The 17,446-nt window shown below is 38.3% G+C and overlaps 1 protein-coding gene across 1 annotated transcript in view; it reads left to right on the plus strand.

The window, feature by feature from the left end:
- Positions 1–17,446, plus strand: part of LOC106869623 (NPC intracellular cholesterol transporter 1) — a 69,779-nt gene that overhangs the window by 2,597 nt on the left and 49,736 nt on the right. Inside the window, exon 2 of the mRNA XM_014915431.2 lies at positions 14,928–15,084. Coding sequence (XP_014770917.1) covers positions 14,928–15,084 — 157 coding nt within the window. The remainder of the gene's footprint in view (positions 1–14,927; positions 15,085–17,446) is intronic.

A 17,446-nucleotide genomic window follows, 5' to 3' on the forward strand; every position in this document is an offset into this window, starting at 1 on the left:
GTTTAGGTTATGTAATGAGTCATTTTGTATATTATGTCATAGTCACTTACGCACGTTTCGATCCAGCCAGTAGTTTGGCCGATCTCTTCAGAGTGTTAAAGGGTATATTCGAAGTTTGTGGTGTGCAAAATGTAGGAGAAGTAATTATTGGGTGTAATATATGTGGTGGTGTGATAGTGGTGATAGGTAAATAGAGCCTTACGTTTTAGTTGTTGCGTTGGTCTTCTTGTAAGAGGATATAGGGTGGGTGCTATTTAAGAACATTGTTCCAGTTTTAGTCAAGCGCATCGCCACGTGATGTTTGTGATTGTTAGATGCGCTGTGATTGCTTGGATGCTTCAGACTACCCCTGAAGGATCGAGGCAAACCTACCACTTATATATATATATATGTGTGTGTGTGTGTGTGTGTGTGCGTGCGTGTTCTCTATGTGGTCTGTTTGTTTTCTGTGCTCTGTTTATGTTCTGTTTTTCATTTTGTCCACGTTTTTTTTTTTGTGACGTCCTGTACCCAGATATGCATCTATATATACATGTAGATGTAGGTATGTACATACATGTACGTATATATGCATATACTCACATAATATTCGTATTATATATATATATATATAGCTCTTCGAAACGCCGGTGTTAAAACGGGGTAGCCGATGAAGAAGAATGTTCTCTATGTGGCTTGTGCGTTTTCTCGTCTACGTTTTGTTTGCAATGTCCTGTACCCAGATATGCACCTATACATACAGGTGGATGTCGGTATGCACATACCTGTACGTATATATGCATATACTCATTTACTATTTGTTTATATATATATATATATATATTTGATGTAACTGTTTGAAATGTCTCTGTTTAGCCCCAGATCAACCAGAATTTATGATCAGATCTTTCTCGTCACGACTGCTTCGTCATTTTACAGCTGTCTATCGCTACATTTGTTTATTATGTCCTTACCGTTTTTAAGACACCATGCTGTGATTTGGCTGCTATTTCTAGCAGGTCGAGCGACTGCGTAGAGGCTCCCTCGCTGGCTTGGTTATTTGGAAAGAGAATTGTAAAAGTACACGGTTACCAGTTCAGATATGCCTGGGGCATATTCGAACCAGTATGCCCCAAGCATATTTGAACTGGTAATAACCTTGTATTTATCACTGATTAGCGCTGCTACCCTGTGATTAATTGTAAAAGTGTTTTGTTTAATAAGCTCGACTTCTACTTCCAATGCTAGTTTATTTTCCTTTAAACACTGTTTTGTTACTAATTCTCACATCACTACATAGTTTCCTGCGACTCATTTAGATAGAATACATCTACAAAAACTAAACCGCGGGGGTGAAGAGGGATGGTCACAGCAAGAACGCCTTTGTTTGTTCAACCTAAGCTCACATGATGCTGAACATATTTCCTGTAGCAAACTTTGCTGTAACTTTCACCGCCTCTCAGTATACTTCGGAAGGACAACTGATATGACGAGAGGTTAATCTTCACATTTTGGGTACTTGTCGTTACCAAACAAAGAAAACAGGTTGTAATAATGGTTTCAAATTTTGGCACAAGGCCAGCAATTCCGAGAGAGGAGTAGGGTAAATCAATTACATTGACCCCCTTCTCTCCAATGCTCAACTGGTACTTTTTAGTCGACTCCGGCGGTATTTGAACTCAAAACGTAAAATAGTTTTATAAGTTGTTTTTTTTTTATTATTCTTAAAAAAAAAAAAACTATCCAACTATCCACTGCAATTCCTTAGATCTTGTGCAATTAAACCCCCAAGAAAGTAAAAGTTCCATTTATTCGACTCTAGCAGTAAGTTAAATGATGTATCTTCGAATATTTATATTAAGTTGTATTGCTTTGGCACCAATAAAGTTTGAAATAGCGAATGCTTCAGTTTTATTTACATGATTTCGAGTTAGTTTGCTCTTTGGTAGAGTCATTACAACCTGTGCAAATGAAACTTTTTATTCCTGGTCTATTATCTTCGGCATTCCTCAACAGTCTGTATTTTGCTCTCTCTACACCCTAGCTACTAGGTGTGTGTGGGTGTGTGCCTAGCGGTTAGGGTGTGGAGTATACGATTATATGGTCGTACGTTCAATTCCTGGATCATTAACAACCAGCTTATTTCTGCTGCAGCACTCTCCCCACCACCACTAGCCATCTCATCCTTAACTGGGTCAAGAGAGTGACTGTGTCTGCTAACGATTGTATAGGCTACCAAATCGTATTTGGTTGTGAGTGGAGTCTAAGCTTCAAGCTTTTTTCTTGCAAGTCTTTTTGCCCATTTTCATTTTTACCATCACCTCTTTCGCAGTCTGTAATTCTCCCATTAATAAAAACACCTCCAAGACCCCCAGTAAGGTACCTTCTCTTCGTTGCTCAACTTGCCAGAAAATGCACCCAAATCTTCCTCAAATCACATCCTACCATCTTTTAAGACCACAATACGAACCTTGAGTGCCTTTAGCAAAGTCCACTCTGTTGTTGCCATTTAAGTGAGGACTCAAACCTGAGAGTGACTTCCTCCTTTGTTCCCATGTGTCATAGAAGCCCTGAAAAGAGTTATAGGTACTGTGCTTCCCCTCTGAGCCAGACCAGTGATTCTCAACCACCCTTTGCCTATGGATCACTTTGATCCTTATTTTAGTCTACTGGATCCCCAAAGCCATTCAAAGTTACAAAATCCTACTGTATTTTTATAATTGAATATTAAGTATTGTATTAAAATTTTTTTTAAATATTTGGTGTATTGTAGAAGTATAACCAGTTTACTAGAGATAAATTTTAACAACAGAATCTTATATGGACCCCCAGTTGAGAACCATTGGACCAAACTGTATAGAAGTGTAAGGGACCTGTGAATCTCCTTGGCTATAAGGTTTACTCAATCAAAGTTGGCTAGTGACTAAACAATAACCTCCAAGACAGTAATGAAGTTCTAAGAACATTTAAACTTAAACATTACTTATTCAAGAAAATTCTTATTAATATCATCAGGACTCTGGTTACTAGCGCAAATTCATCTATAACGTTGTAAATAAAATGTAAATACGCATTGAAATAAAATGCATTCCTATATATATAGGCACAACGTGGCTGTGTGATAAGAAGCTTGCTTCCCAACCACATGGTTTTGGGTTCAGTTTTGTTGTAGATGGCATATATGACTACCCTGCATTATAGGGTGAATGGAATTGATCACAGTGAAGTGTTGGAATATACCATCAAAAGGGTATGGGGATGGAAAATCAGAGTAGGAGAGTAAAGGGTGCAAGAGGGGAGAGAGTAAGAGAAGGTTGCAAATAGGGGTGAATAAGGGTGGAGGAATGGTAAATAGGAGAGGTGTGGAAAATGATAAGGAGGACAGTATGGATGTCAACAGAAGTGGGTTAGGGGTTAGGAAGTGATGCCTGACAGTACAGAAAAAGGTGAGGAACAGCATACAATCTCACAAACCCCTCAGCCACCCACTTTTGTTCACCTTGTATCTTGAGGGGCCACCTGGCCACCTTATCGCTTTGCAACTCCTACTGATCATTCTCTCCCTCTCATCTGAATGTAAACCCCTCTACAAGAACCTGCTCTATCCCATTCTCATGCATTAACCCCTCATTCCCTGGCGTAAAGCTACCCAACTCCTTCAGACTTCATAGTCTTGCAAGCTGCACGGCAATCTCATTATTGCTGGTGTCATGTAAAATGCACCAAGTACATGCTGTAAAGTGGTTGGTGTCAGGAAGGGCATCCAACCATAGAAACCATACCAAAACAGACAATTGTACCTATCAGATCCTTTCAAACCATCCAACTTGTGCCATCATGGAACATGGATGTTAAGAGATGATTGTGCACAGAAACATGCCGTTTCTTTTATGCCCATCTGTCAAAAGATCTGGGAGACTGAAATGCCAATCTGAAAACTATACATTTTTTTTTATTTTCCTTATTTATTTATTTCGCTTGAGAATAATCTTGGTGCTACTTGCTTTGACAATTCTTAAGTAATTCTCACTCTTTGATTAATCACGTGGCACTTGGGATCCCAGATTTATGGAAGTGATTAGTGAGTTATATTTATCAATGAAATGTAGCAGTACACTTCATTAGCACGGCAGATAGCCAAAAGTGAAATAATTCCAGTCACTCTGTTAAAGTGATGCAGCAGGTTTTTCTCAACTGATGAAAGCAAGATCAGATGAATAGATCAGCTTCACATTGAAAAGTTAAACTAAACAATCTTTTAATTACTGGTCTTTTCTATCACTATTATAATGGCCCCTGCTCCTTAAACTTGACTGATCTTGTTCCACCACTCATGACCTACATGTCTCTTCACCTCTCATCACCCTTATTCTATCCAGCTTCCTTTCCCTTTCACCAGTGGTTCGTAACCATTTTCTTGTAGCCCTCACCCCCTTTAAGTAGTTGTTATGCCTCAAGCCCACCTTGACAAGTAAAGTCTCACAACTAAACTAACTTCACATGGATGATAATTTATAAATTTTACTCTAAAAATGAATTGTATAAGCTTTTACCTGGGAAATAATAAAAAAAATTAATAAAGACAAACATTATAAATTTACTTCTTACATTCCAGGTTAATGTGCCTGATGAGATCTCATTTTATTTTAATGACCACTTTTATGTGTAATATCATAACTACAAGTAAAATTTAGTATGTTATGTTACCTCACTCCCCACTTGCTGACCCCCTTTGACATGCCCGGCACCCTGTTGGGAGCAATACCACCCACATTGAGAACCTCTGCCTTACACCAACCAATATGTCCAATCCTAAGGAGGCGAGCTTGCAGAAACGTTAGCATGCCGGTCGAAATGCTTAGTGGTATTTCGTCTGTCTTTACATTCTGAGTTTAAATTCTGCCAAGGTCAATTTTGCCTTTCATTCTTTCAGGGTCAATAAATTAAGTACCAGTTGCATACTGGGTCGATCTAATCGACTGGCCCCCTCCCCAAATTTCAGGCCTTGTGCCCAGAGTAGAAAAGAATATGTCCAATCCTTCATCCTCTGAACATTTGTCCCACTGGAATCTCTTCTCTCCTTGTCTCTTTAACTTCAGGTGTTAATCTGCAATACTTTAAACAGAACATGAGCAGCATCAATCTTACCAGTCTTGGTGAGCCTGTAAGGGCCAGAGGTTTTGTCTCTTCTTCCAGACTCCACAAAAACAATCAACTGATGACCCAGCATGTGATATGTGATGAGTTCTCCTTTTAATATCAACAAATACATAAGGCGGGAAGCTGGCAGAATCATTAGCATTGCCAGGCAAAATGCTTAGCGGCATTTTATCCATCTTTACCTTCCAAGTTCAAATTCTGCTGAGGTTGACTTTACCTTTCATCCTTACAGGGTCAGTAATTATAAATACCAGTTGAGTGCTGGGGTTGATGTAATCAACTTACCCTCTCCTCCATACTTGCTGGCCTTGTACCAAAATTTGAAACCGGTACCAACAAGTACCACATCCAAGTCTTTAAAACCAAATTTCTAAATAATCATCTCAGATGTTTTAGTGATTTAATACAAATGCACCAAAAGTATTACAATAACTTTTGTTTACTTTTGATTGCAGTGGAATAATGTCATTGATTGGGTTGCATTAGTTCGATGAAACTTTAAGGCACTTCATAATAGACAGTACTACTAAGAAATAAGCAAAAAGTGAATATTACAGTTTTTATGTATTCTTTAAATCAGTGGTTCTCAACCCAGGTCAGTATAAGATGCATTTGTTAAAATTTATGTGCAAGAAATTGCTACAATGCACAAAATATTTTAATTGTTTTAAACAATTCCTAATAGTATTTAATTATAGAAATACAGTAGTCTTTATTTTTAAAGACATCAAATGACTGGAGACCGCTCCTTTCAAACTTCAAAGGCACAAGTACTTTCTATGTGGCACCAACACAGGACACATGCTGGTCAGTCCTCCTCACCAGTGGGAGCAGCCTTAACACTTCTGCTGTGTAGGATGGGTCTTCTTGAGTACAGCAGGGCACCAGTTATTTCAGTCTTTTTTCATTTCATTGAAAGGTTCAATGTCCTGGTTCAATGTCCTTCAGTACTTCATCCCATATCTTTCTGGGTTTCCACACATATACACGCATGCAAGCACACACACACACAACAAGCTTCTTTCAGTTTCTGTCTACCAAATCCACTCACAAGGCTTTGGTCAGCCCAAGGCTATAGTAGAAGACATATGCCCCAGGTGCCATGCATGTGGGTGGGGAGCAATCTTCTCACCACACAACCATGTCTCTGCTGTTTGTGATTTTGATATTGAAATATCTGATATGTTAACCATTTCATGTTCTATATTTCAGTTGAAATGCATAGCTTTTGTTTCAGTTAATTTTCAAAATTATAAAGAATTTGGTAGAATAACTTTGGCATTATTAAGCTGGTGTTTGGAACATGAATTAATATGAAATTTTTAGGAAAGGTTTTGATTTAGATCATTTAAAAATAGGGAATTTGTATCATAAAATCAGGGGTGGTGGTCTTAGGTGGGTTGCTATCAAACAAGTTAAGGCATTGGATCTATGAGTTATTATTATATAAGTGCAGTGATGGCTGTGTGGTTACGAAGCTTGTTTTGCAGCCATACGGCTTGAGGTTCAGTCTCACTACACAGCACCTTGGGCAAGTGTCTTCTACTATAGCCCCAGGTCTACCAAAGCCTTGTGAGTGAATTTGGTTGGTGGGAACTATGTGGAAGCCCATGTTTATATATGAGTGCGTTTGTGTTTGTCTCCACCTTGACAACTAGTACTGGTTTGTTTACATCCCAGTGACTTAACAGTTCAGACTTAAAACTAAAAAAACAATAGTTATGGGGTTGATGTGTCTGAGTTAACTCTTCAGTGTTGTGCCCCAACATGGCCACAGTTTAATGACTGAAACAAGTAAAAGATAAAAGGAAATCTTTGCAATTTTCCATGTTGTCAATTTTGGATTGACATAGTATGTGTTGCGATTATCTCCCATCTTTGATTCCTTTTCTATATAACCCCAAATCACCTTTATGCTGTTATATTTTAATCCTTCCTTTCTTTTTTCCGTCCTGCTTCCTGAAAATTATTTTCAATTCTTTCACTAATCACAAGCTATTTACAATTAGTTCAACTAATTGTTTGGATTAGGATTAGGGTAATTTTTGTATCCAGCTTAAGTAGTTTCTTATTAAATTGTTCCTGCTTATCAATCAGTTGCTCCTATTTTACGCTCTGCAAAAGTACTTTAATTTCATAATCATTTTTATGTATAAAATAAATTACATCTTAATTATATCTTGTCTGGATTTGTTTAATATTTAATTGTTGTAAGAGATTAGAACTTCCTAGTTTCATTGTTCTGTGATAATCCTTGTAAATTCTATGAGCCTACTCTTCCCTCTTTTAATCTTCTCAGGGATTTCCTAATTGCAATGGCTTTATATTGCTTTTTATAGTTTTGAAAATTGTTTATTATTATTGTTATTATTATTATTGAGCTAAGGCAGCGAACTGGCAGAACCGTTAGCACGCTGAACAAAATTCAAATTCCACCAAGGTCAACTTTGCCTTTCATCCTTTCGGAGTCAATAAATTAAGTACCAGTGAAACACTGGGGTCAATATAATCAACTAATCCCCTTACCCCAAATTTGAGGCCTTCTGCCTCCAGTAGTAAGGTTTATTATTCAGTGAGCTGGCAGTCATTAGCCAGTTGGATAAAATACTTAGCTGTATTTTTTCCAGTTCTCTACATTCAGAGTTCAAATACTGCTGAGGTTGACTTTGCCTTTCATTATTTGGGGGATTGATAAAATGAGGACCAGTTGAGCACTGGACTTGCTGGTCTTATGTCAAGATTTGAAACCAATATCCTGTGGAAAACATATGTATATATAATGTGAATGTGTGTGTGTGTGTGTGTGTGTGTGTGATATAGGTATGTTTGTGTTTGTTCATCCATCATCATTGGCAACTGGTGTTGGTTTATTTATGTCCCTGTAACTTAGTAGTTCGGCCACAAAAAGACTGATAGGATAATAAATTAAGTATCAAATTTGGTTTGTTCATCTAAACCCTGCAAAGCATTTCTCTGGTATGGCTGCAGTCCAATGACTGAAACAAGTAAAAGATAAAAGATAGAGATGACTGTAAGAGGTAAATAGGATGGTTCTAACCCTCTTGTTACCATATTCCTGTTGCAATACTCTGCCTTTGTTTCAATTCATTTCCAAAATAATGAAGAATTTAGTAAAATAACTTTGCCATTATTAAGTTAGTGTTTGGACCATAAATTAACATGAAATTTTGATAAAACGTTTTAATTTAGATCACTTTTAAACAAAGTTATATCACAGAACATATGGCCTAGTGGTTAGGGTGTTAGGCTTGCGATCGCTAAATCATGGATTTGATTTTTGGGCCAAGTGGCACATCATGCTCTTGAGCAAAACACTTCATTTCATGTTGCTCCAGTCCACTCAGCTGTGAATGGGTGACCCTGTGATGGACTAGCTTTCTGATCAAGGGCAATGTTGGCCTGCTCACCTAGCCAGTGAGATGGCATCATTCAAAAGCTAAAACGATGCAAAGCACATTGTAATTAGCAATGTATAGCAACATCCGATGGTCTGGTCAATTATATGAAAATGTGATATCAAAGAACAAAGAGCTATTTCACGCGAGGTAAAGATCCGACACTAGTAAGAGGAGGAGGAGAAGAAGACAAAGGAGAAGAAAAGTTACCATCTTTGATGACAATTAAGATGCATTTGTTTTTCAAAAAAAATTGTCACCAAAAATTCCCCTGGACCTATGTTATATGCTTTAAGCCTTTAGCATTTAAACCAGCCATATCCTGCCCAAATATTCAACTTGTTTTATGTTCAAACTGACCAAATCCAGCCACTCACACCTACCCTACAATGTTATTCTAAAAATAAACCATCACATCATTGAAATCTCAAAGCTGCAAGATTAATTCAAAACACTTAGTAACTAAATAAGCTTTAAATTTGACAGTAATCTAAATGCTAAAGAATTAATGCACTAAACAGAGATTTCCCTGAATATGCACTGCTGAAATTAAGGTGAATGTAATTATGTTTATGGACCATCAAATGCAGAAGTTTACGAGTTGAAGAACTAGAAGGGTGAGTGTCCAAGGTGGACTGCTCGCTTGCTGACTCTCACCTTATTAACTCAGATCTTCTGCATTCCTTTGTTATCTTCATTCCTTATTCCCTCTATTTATGACCTACTTGAAGCCACTTCTAAACACACATTTGTGCAAATAGTGGCATTTCACTCTTTCATTTCCTTAAGTATGTTAGCCTTGCCTGCCTATAATCACAACACCTAACAAATATGTGCAAACACCTGCAAAATATATATATATATATATATAATACGAATAATATGTGAGTATATGCATATATACATATATATATATATATATGTACATACCTACATCTACATGTATATATAAATGCATATCTGGGTACAGGATGTCACAAGAAAACGTGGGCAAAATGAGAAGCAGAACATAAACAGAGCACAGAAAACACACAAGCCACATAGAGAACATTTCCTTCATCAGCTGCCACCATTCTTACACTAAGCGTTTCGAAGAGTTAGGGCAGGACGCATTGTTAGAATGGCTCTTCCCGCGGAAACAAATTAAATTTTTAACGCGGAGGAATATAGTGGCGAACACAAAAAAAAAACAAGAAAACGAAACAGTGAAAATAAACAAGGGCTTTAAGGGCAGACGTGAAAAAAATATATGTGTATACTGAACGCCTGTGATGTCACGAACTGGGAGGAAGAGAGAAGAAGAAAGTTCGTGCAAGCTTGGCAGTAGCCAAGATAAGAAAGGACGTAGTAGCCGGTCACATGTGACCAGCGAGGGGTAAGGAGAAAGAGTGGAAGAGAGAGAAAAAAAAAAGAAGGGGAAGGAAGTAAGATATAGGTGAGCAGCGAGAGACAGGGAGGAAGAGAGAGAGATATAGTAGCGAAGGGGAGAGGTGAAGAACAACAGAAGGAAGAACGAGAGGGGGAGAAAGATTCAAAGATAGTCGCGTCAGAAATATAAAGTTAAAACTTCCTTGCAAAGATGCCGCATGCATTCGATCATGTAATAATACAAATAATATGTGAGTATATGCATATATACATACATGTATGTACATACCTACATCTACATGTATATATAGATGCATATCTGGGTACAGGACATCACAAGATGTATATATATATATATATATATATATACATATACATCCTGCGATGGTGTGTACATAGAGAAACTGAAACAGTTACTTTGACTCATTGAACTGTTCCTAAACACAGTTTTCACAACTTCAGAAAATATATCCACATACTGTGTTCTCTTCACTTAAGAACAACAGACCTGTATGTTGCTTTTAAGGAAAATTATTGGGTGCAGGTCTGGCTGAGTGGTTAAGAAGCTTGCTTTGGGTTCATTTTATAAGTGAATATCCTCATCGCCACTTTTATATCCTTCTATACATTGGATATACAGATTTTACAGAACAGGGATAGACACAGCTGTCCTCACACGACGTATTTCAAATTACTCCACTAAACATGATACTCTAATAAATACAAACTCCCAACGATCCCAATGACTTCCTACAGACTCCCAACAACTCCTATCACTGTTTTCCCATCTCACCCAATACACTATTCTCTGTAAGAGTTTGGCTAGTCCATTCTTCCAGTCCCACAAGGGTGTCAATGACACCCACCACAGCCATTCAGTACCACTGCATGGCACCTTGGAAACAGGAACTGAAAGTAGTCCTGTGTGTGTGTGTGTGTGTGTGCGATTGCATTGCATTGCATTGCATTGCATTGCATTGCATTGCATGATAGTTATAAGTAAGTGTTGCTGTCATACAATTAGTGTCTTTCATTCCCAATATTCTGTGGAAAACAAGACAGTGAGTTGGCAGAACCGTTAGCATGCCAGGCAAAATGCTTAGTGGCATTTTGTCCATCTTTACATTCTGAGTCCAAATTCGGTTGAGGTCCACTTTGCCTTTCATCCTTTTAGGGTCAATAAAATAAAGTACCAGTTGAGTACTGGGGTCAGTGTAATCAATTTACCCCTCCCCTCTTTGTGCCAAAATTTAAAGCCAGTACTCTGTGAAAAAGCTATCTGACATTTGGAAATATTCCTTGCTTGGCAAAAGGCTAGGGTTGGTGACAGAAACAGCATCCGACAGGATTTCTAGTGAGGTAGATTTTCATCTACCTCACTAAAACTCCATCTGAGTCAAGCATAGAAAAGAGGACATTAAAATGATGATAATTACATTCCATATCAATAGAAACACTTCCTCTATGTTTTGCTACCATCAACTGACTTGTAAGAATTCAAACTAAACTTTACTCATTGGCAATTAAACTGGCCATATCTGGCTCAGATATTCTACCTGTTCTATGTTCAAACCCTACAGATCTCACCTCTCCCTTCTTACACCAATCCTACAATATTATTCTGACAAAATAAATAACCATGTCATTGAAAATTTGAAGCTACATGATAATGCATGAGTAACTAATGCTGGTGCCATGTAAAAAGCAGCCAGTCCACTCTGTAAAGTGGTTGGCATTAGGAAGAGCATCCAGCTGTAGAAACCAAGCCAAAACAGACTGTGGAACCTGGTGTGGCCCCTGGCCTTGCCATCACCTGACAAGCTGTTCAACCCATGTCAGCATGGAAGACTGACATTAACCTATTACCTGCCATGAACCCCATTTGGAGATCTGCTAAAAACAGTCTTATTGCTGGTTGTTTGTTGTATTTAAAGTGAATTGCTTATGTACAGTACATTTGCAGAGGTGTGTTTAACAATATTTAAATAGTTGTATGCTGTCAACTTAATGTGACAGTCCCCTGAAGGGAATTATACTACTGTTGGTTAGACCTAGGAAGCTGCACCGCTTTCTGTCGGCTTTGACACATTTCCTGTGTCCTTATGTTTACAAGGGGGTGACAAGCACCTGCATCCAGAGACATGTTTCTGAGTCGTTGCTTGTCATCAGTCTGGAGTAGCATGACTTGCTAGTCGAAGATGCCTGTCAAGCTCTTGTAACAACTATTTCATCGTATCACTACTGCATAAATCTCACTGAGAGATTTAGAAATGTATTATTTCTAAAAATAACAATATTTAATTGTTAAAGTTTCGTCATTATTATCTCTGGCTAACTCTACAGGATGTTTTATGTCATAAATCGCAATTTTTGAACTACAAAAATATTGACTGTTTTGAAAACCTTTTGTTTTTGTTTTGTTCCACTTCCCATCTGTATTATTCATTGATAGTTCATATCACATTCGCATTTGATACTAGAGTTTCAAAAAAGACTAAGATGTTTATTATTGCAATTAAATAGAAAAGGATAACTATACTTTTTTTTCAGTAATCCCCATTTGGGACTTAAATACTATATGTTATTTTAGCTCCTGAGACCTCTGGCAAAGCCAAAAAATATGAATAAAAAGATTTGGCAGTTAATGGTTAAATGATGATGATGATGAACTCAAGAAATAAGCATCACATTTGACAGAGTAATCTGAATGCTAAAGCATTAAACCACTTGTCGAGGTGATCTATGGCTTCTGATTTCAATGGCATTGCAGCTGTTGCCATTCTGTTCTCTTTGAGGCTTTGCACTACTTTAACCAAATGCAAATGACATGGCTGCGTGATTAAGAAGTTTGCATTGCAATGGCATAGTTTTACGTTCATCTCCCTGCATGGCACAGAGGACAAAAGTCTTTTATTTTATAGCTCCAGGCTAACCAAAGCTTTGTGAGTGGATTTGGTTGGTAGAAACTGAAAGAAGTCCATCGTGTGTGTGTGTGTGTGTACATATATGTATCTTTTATCATTTACTTGTTTCAGTCATTAAACTGTGGCCATACTGGGGCATCACCTTGAAGAAATTGTTTAGTCAAATGAATTGACACCAGTACTTATTGTTTTTAAGCTTGGTGCTTATTCTATCAGTCTGTTTTGCTGAACTGCTAAGTTAGGGGAGGGCATAAACACATCAACACCAGTTGTCAAGCAGTGGTGGAGGACAAACACAGACTCAGATACACATACATACACATAGATACATACATACAATGGGCTTCTTTCAGTTTCTTTCTACCAAATTTATTCAAGGCTTTGGTCGTCCTGAGGTTATAGTGGAAGACACTTGCCCAGTGTGTTACACAGTGGAACTGAACCAAGAACCATGTGGTTGAGAAGCCAAAGCATTGCATATTATAAGAAATAATACAAGTTGATAGTTAGTACTTTTGCCTTGTATTTCAGTATTTCAGAATTAGGACCTCTTCAGGAAATCTTCAGAGAAATGATGTGAATTGGCTTCTTCTCTGTTCTGTAATATGTGTAAATGAAGGATAGCGTAACTATAATAGCTAATCAGTTCTGTTGCGAATATGTGGGTTGGTCTTCCTAATTATGATGGCTTCTTTTATAGTCAGGTTCCCAATGTTTTGTTTTATGGCTTCTATAGAAACCTGGCTGTTTGGGTATGACATTTCCTTCCATAGATGTTTTTTGTATAGAGATGTTCTTTAACCCATTTGTATACTTGTCTACTACGTACAACATAAAATTCATTGCATTTCATGTAGTACAGCAAACATGTATTTTCATCGATGATCAGGTAGTTGGGAATGTACATATGGCATTGTTTTGTGTTGACCTGTTTTTCATTAGGATCCTCCACAGGGAGGGTCCAAAGTGTGCTAGTCATATATTCAGCTCCCTCTTTGGATTGCTCAGCAGTTGTGGGGGGGGGGGGGTTATCATTAAAATGTGGCAGTTTCAAAAATCATCTTATCCTTGAGTGTGTGGTTTTTGTTAGGTGGTCTGGTGATGTCCTGGTGTTTAGTGAAAGACTATGGATAACTGTTCTCCATCAGAAGTGTATGTTGTGGGTCTTTCTGTTTTCTACCTCACTGCATTTGCTGCATATCTTGCGAATTTCATTTCTAATGTAGGCCACCTAAGCTCTGATGGTTGGGGATGAATTATAATGCGCAGAGAGGCCCAAATACATACACACACACACACACACACACACACACATGTACATATATATATACACATGCATATATATAAGCACCCAATACACTCTTTGAGTGGTTGGCATTAGGAAGGGCATCCAGCCTGGTACAGACCCCCCACTTACCATTTCAGTCAAGCCATCCAACCCATGCCAGCATGGAAAGTGGACATTAAACGAGGTACAGATGTGGCTGTATGGTAAGAAGCTTGCTTTCCAACCACATGGTTCTGGGTTCCGTCCCATTGCATGGCACCTTGGGCAAGTGTTTTCTACTATAGCCTCAGGCCGACCAAAGCCTATAGTATGTGTGTGTGTGTCTGTGTTTGTCCCTCACCACCGCTTGACAACTGGTGTTGGTGTATTTCTGTCCCCATAATTTAGTGGTTAGGCAAAAGAAACTAATTGAATAAGTACCACATTTTACAAAGTAAAATAAGTTCTGGAGTCAATTCATTTGGCAAAAACATTCTTCTAGGTAGTGCCCCAGCATGGCCACAGTCAAATGACTGAAACAAGTAAAAAATAAAAGGTGTATAAATTACTGGAGTTTACCTTAGCCTTTGCCATATTAGTCATCAACTATGTCTCCACCATTTTAAGTTATTATCCAAACAACAATTTCTCTTCTTCAACACACCTTTGTGCTTTAACGATCAGTTCAAACAAATTGATGCCACTTGAAACTGTTAAACCATCTTCTACACTTTTCTTAGTTCTCCTTTTTTCTATCTTGTAATATTAACAAATCTTTTGCTTTTATTTATTTATCTATTTATTTTTTGAAAGGTTTCCTGTGAAGAAGGCCATTGTGTGTGGTATGGAGTATGCGGTTCCATTCATAATTTCCAGCCAACCAACTGTGTCTATAATGGACCAGCGAAGCCACTCACTGACCCAAGTGCCTTGAAAATCTTGAAGGATTACTGCCCAACACTTTATAAGGGTAAATGTTTCACATTAATTATTTCTTGTGTCGTTAAGAAAGAAATCTATGATGAGTTTTTCTTTTAGAAGTTGATTAATTGCTAAAGTTTCCAAGAGATTTGCCCCATGTATATGTCTTTTATCTCACTTTTAGCTTTTACTCGTCTCAGTCATTTAGATTGTGCCCATGCTGGGGCACCATCTGGAAGAATTTTAATCAAACACATTGACCCCAGTGCTAACTTTTATGAAGCCTGGTATTTATTTTATTCCCCACCCCTTTGCCGAATCACTAGGTTACTGGGATATATACCAGCCAACACCTGTTGTCAAGTGATAGTGGGAGACAAATACAAAGACATGCACACATGCTGGGCTTCTTTCAGTTTCCTTCTACCAGATCCACTCACAAGGCTTTAGTCTGCCCAAGGCTATAGTAGAAGACATGTGCACAAGGTGTCACTCAGTAGCACTGAACCTGAAACCATATGGCTGGGAAGCAAACTTCTTACCACACAGCCGCACCTGTGTGGATGTTTTTGTCTCTTTGTCTTGACATCATGTGATAGTCTTAAATGAGAGTCTCTGTCATACAAGGGGTGTCATTCTTTTCCAGTCTTCTGTGAGAAGTGTGTCTCATTGTCCTCTGGTCAAGGTTGCTCAGACATTTTCAACCTAAGCACGCTATCCATCTCAGTCATGCAATAGTTGAGGGAGGTCTTCAAGCAGGCATCTAGTGTTTCTAGTGAGTTGATCTGCTTACATTGTGTTCAGACAACCTTCTTGAATATGGCCATGCTTTGGCACATAGCAGTAAGTCACTTGCCAGCTCTTGTTTAGCTCACTAGCAATGTCCCACAAAATACAAGTGCCTCTCCCTTATAACGGTGGAAGCAGGCAGATCTCTGTACAGTTGTTTCTTAGTGGGATGTATTCTCCAAGATCTGTTTTAAGACTACTTTTGATATTCGTGTGTAAGTTCCATCTAACTTGGATTCCAGGTTTTTAGTTAGCATCCAGGTTGTTACTCCATATAAAAGAATTGACTCTACTGTTGCACAGAAAAATTTCCTCTTAAGGCTGTCCGATAGCATTAATTTTCAGACAAGTTGATGATTTCACATACCTTCGTTCTGAGATAGCCTCAACTGAAGAGCATGTCTAGTTGTGAGGAAATATAACCTCATTTGGAAATAGGTGGGGGTTGGTGACAGGAAGAGATGTCGAGAGATTTGCTAAACATAAGCATACACGCATACACACAGGTACATAGACATAAATATAGACATACACACTGCACATAGAAACATAGGCACACAGATGTAGAGAACATATATGCATATACACAAACATATACATATATAGGTGCAGGCGTGGCCGTGTGGTAAGAAGGCGGCGAGCTGGCAGAAACATTAGCACGCCGGGCGAAATGCTTAGCAGTATTTTGTCTGCTGTTACGTTCTGAGTTCAAATTACGCCGAGGTCGACTTTGCCTTTCATCCTTTCTGGGTCGATAAATTTAGTACCAGTTATGCACTGGGATCGATGTAATCGACTTAATCCCTTTGTCTGTCCCTGTTTGTCCCCTCTATGTTTAGCTCCTTGTGGGCAATAAAGAAATAAGAAGCTAGCTTCCAAACCATATGGTTCTGGGTTCAGTCCCACTGCATGGCACTTTATGCAAGTGTCTTCTTCTATAGCCTTGGGCCAACCAAAGCCTTGTGAGTGGATTTGATAGATGGAAACTGAAAGAAGTCCTGTCATATATATATATGTATGTGTGTCTGTGTTTGTCCCTGCTCCATCACTTGACAACCGATACAGGTGTGTTTATGTCCTTGTAACTTTGCAATTCAGCAAAAGAGACCAATAGAATTAGTATTAAACTTACAAAGAATAAGTCCTGGGGTCAACTTCTTCAACTGTAGTTTTAAGGCCTAATTGACTGAAGTTAGAAATAAGTTGTTTCCTAAATTTGTCAAGGGTGTGGCCACCATACCCATGGGAGATACCCAGACCGTAGTCTCGATATAGACCAATGTCATGAGATGGGTACTTAGATCTCAATGTGTTTCATACAAATAAACCCACAAGGTCACAGACGTCAGCACTATTGTATGACCCCCATAGAGACATCAAATAGTTCATCATTATGCGACACTTTTACCCATGCTCATCTTTTATGAAACGGTAGTGTTTTCCTCACATTCCTGATAAAATCTAGGTCTATTGGGTCAATATTAACATGATTTAGCAAACTCAGTGGCTTTGTCAAGTAGTGTGTGTATCATCATCATCGTTTAACGTCCGTTTTCCATGCTGGCATGGGTTGGACTGTTTGACTGGGCTCTGGAAAACCAGGGGCTGCATATATATATATA

This window comes from Octopus bimaculoides, chromosome 3 (assembly GCF_001194135.2).
Source record: "Octopus bimaculoides isolate UCB-OBI-ISO-001 chromosome 3, ASM119413v2, whole genome shotgun sequence".
Lineage (NCBI taxonomy): Eukaryota > Metazoa > Mollusca > Cephalopoda > Octopoda > Octopodidae > Octopus > Octopus bimaculoides.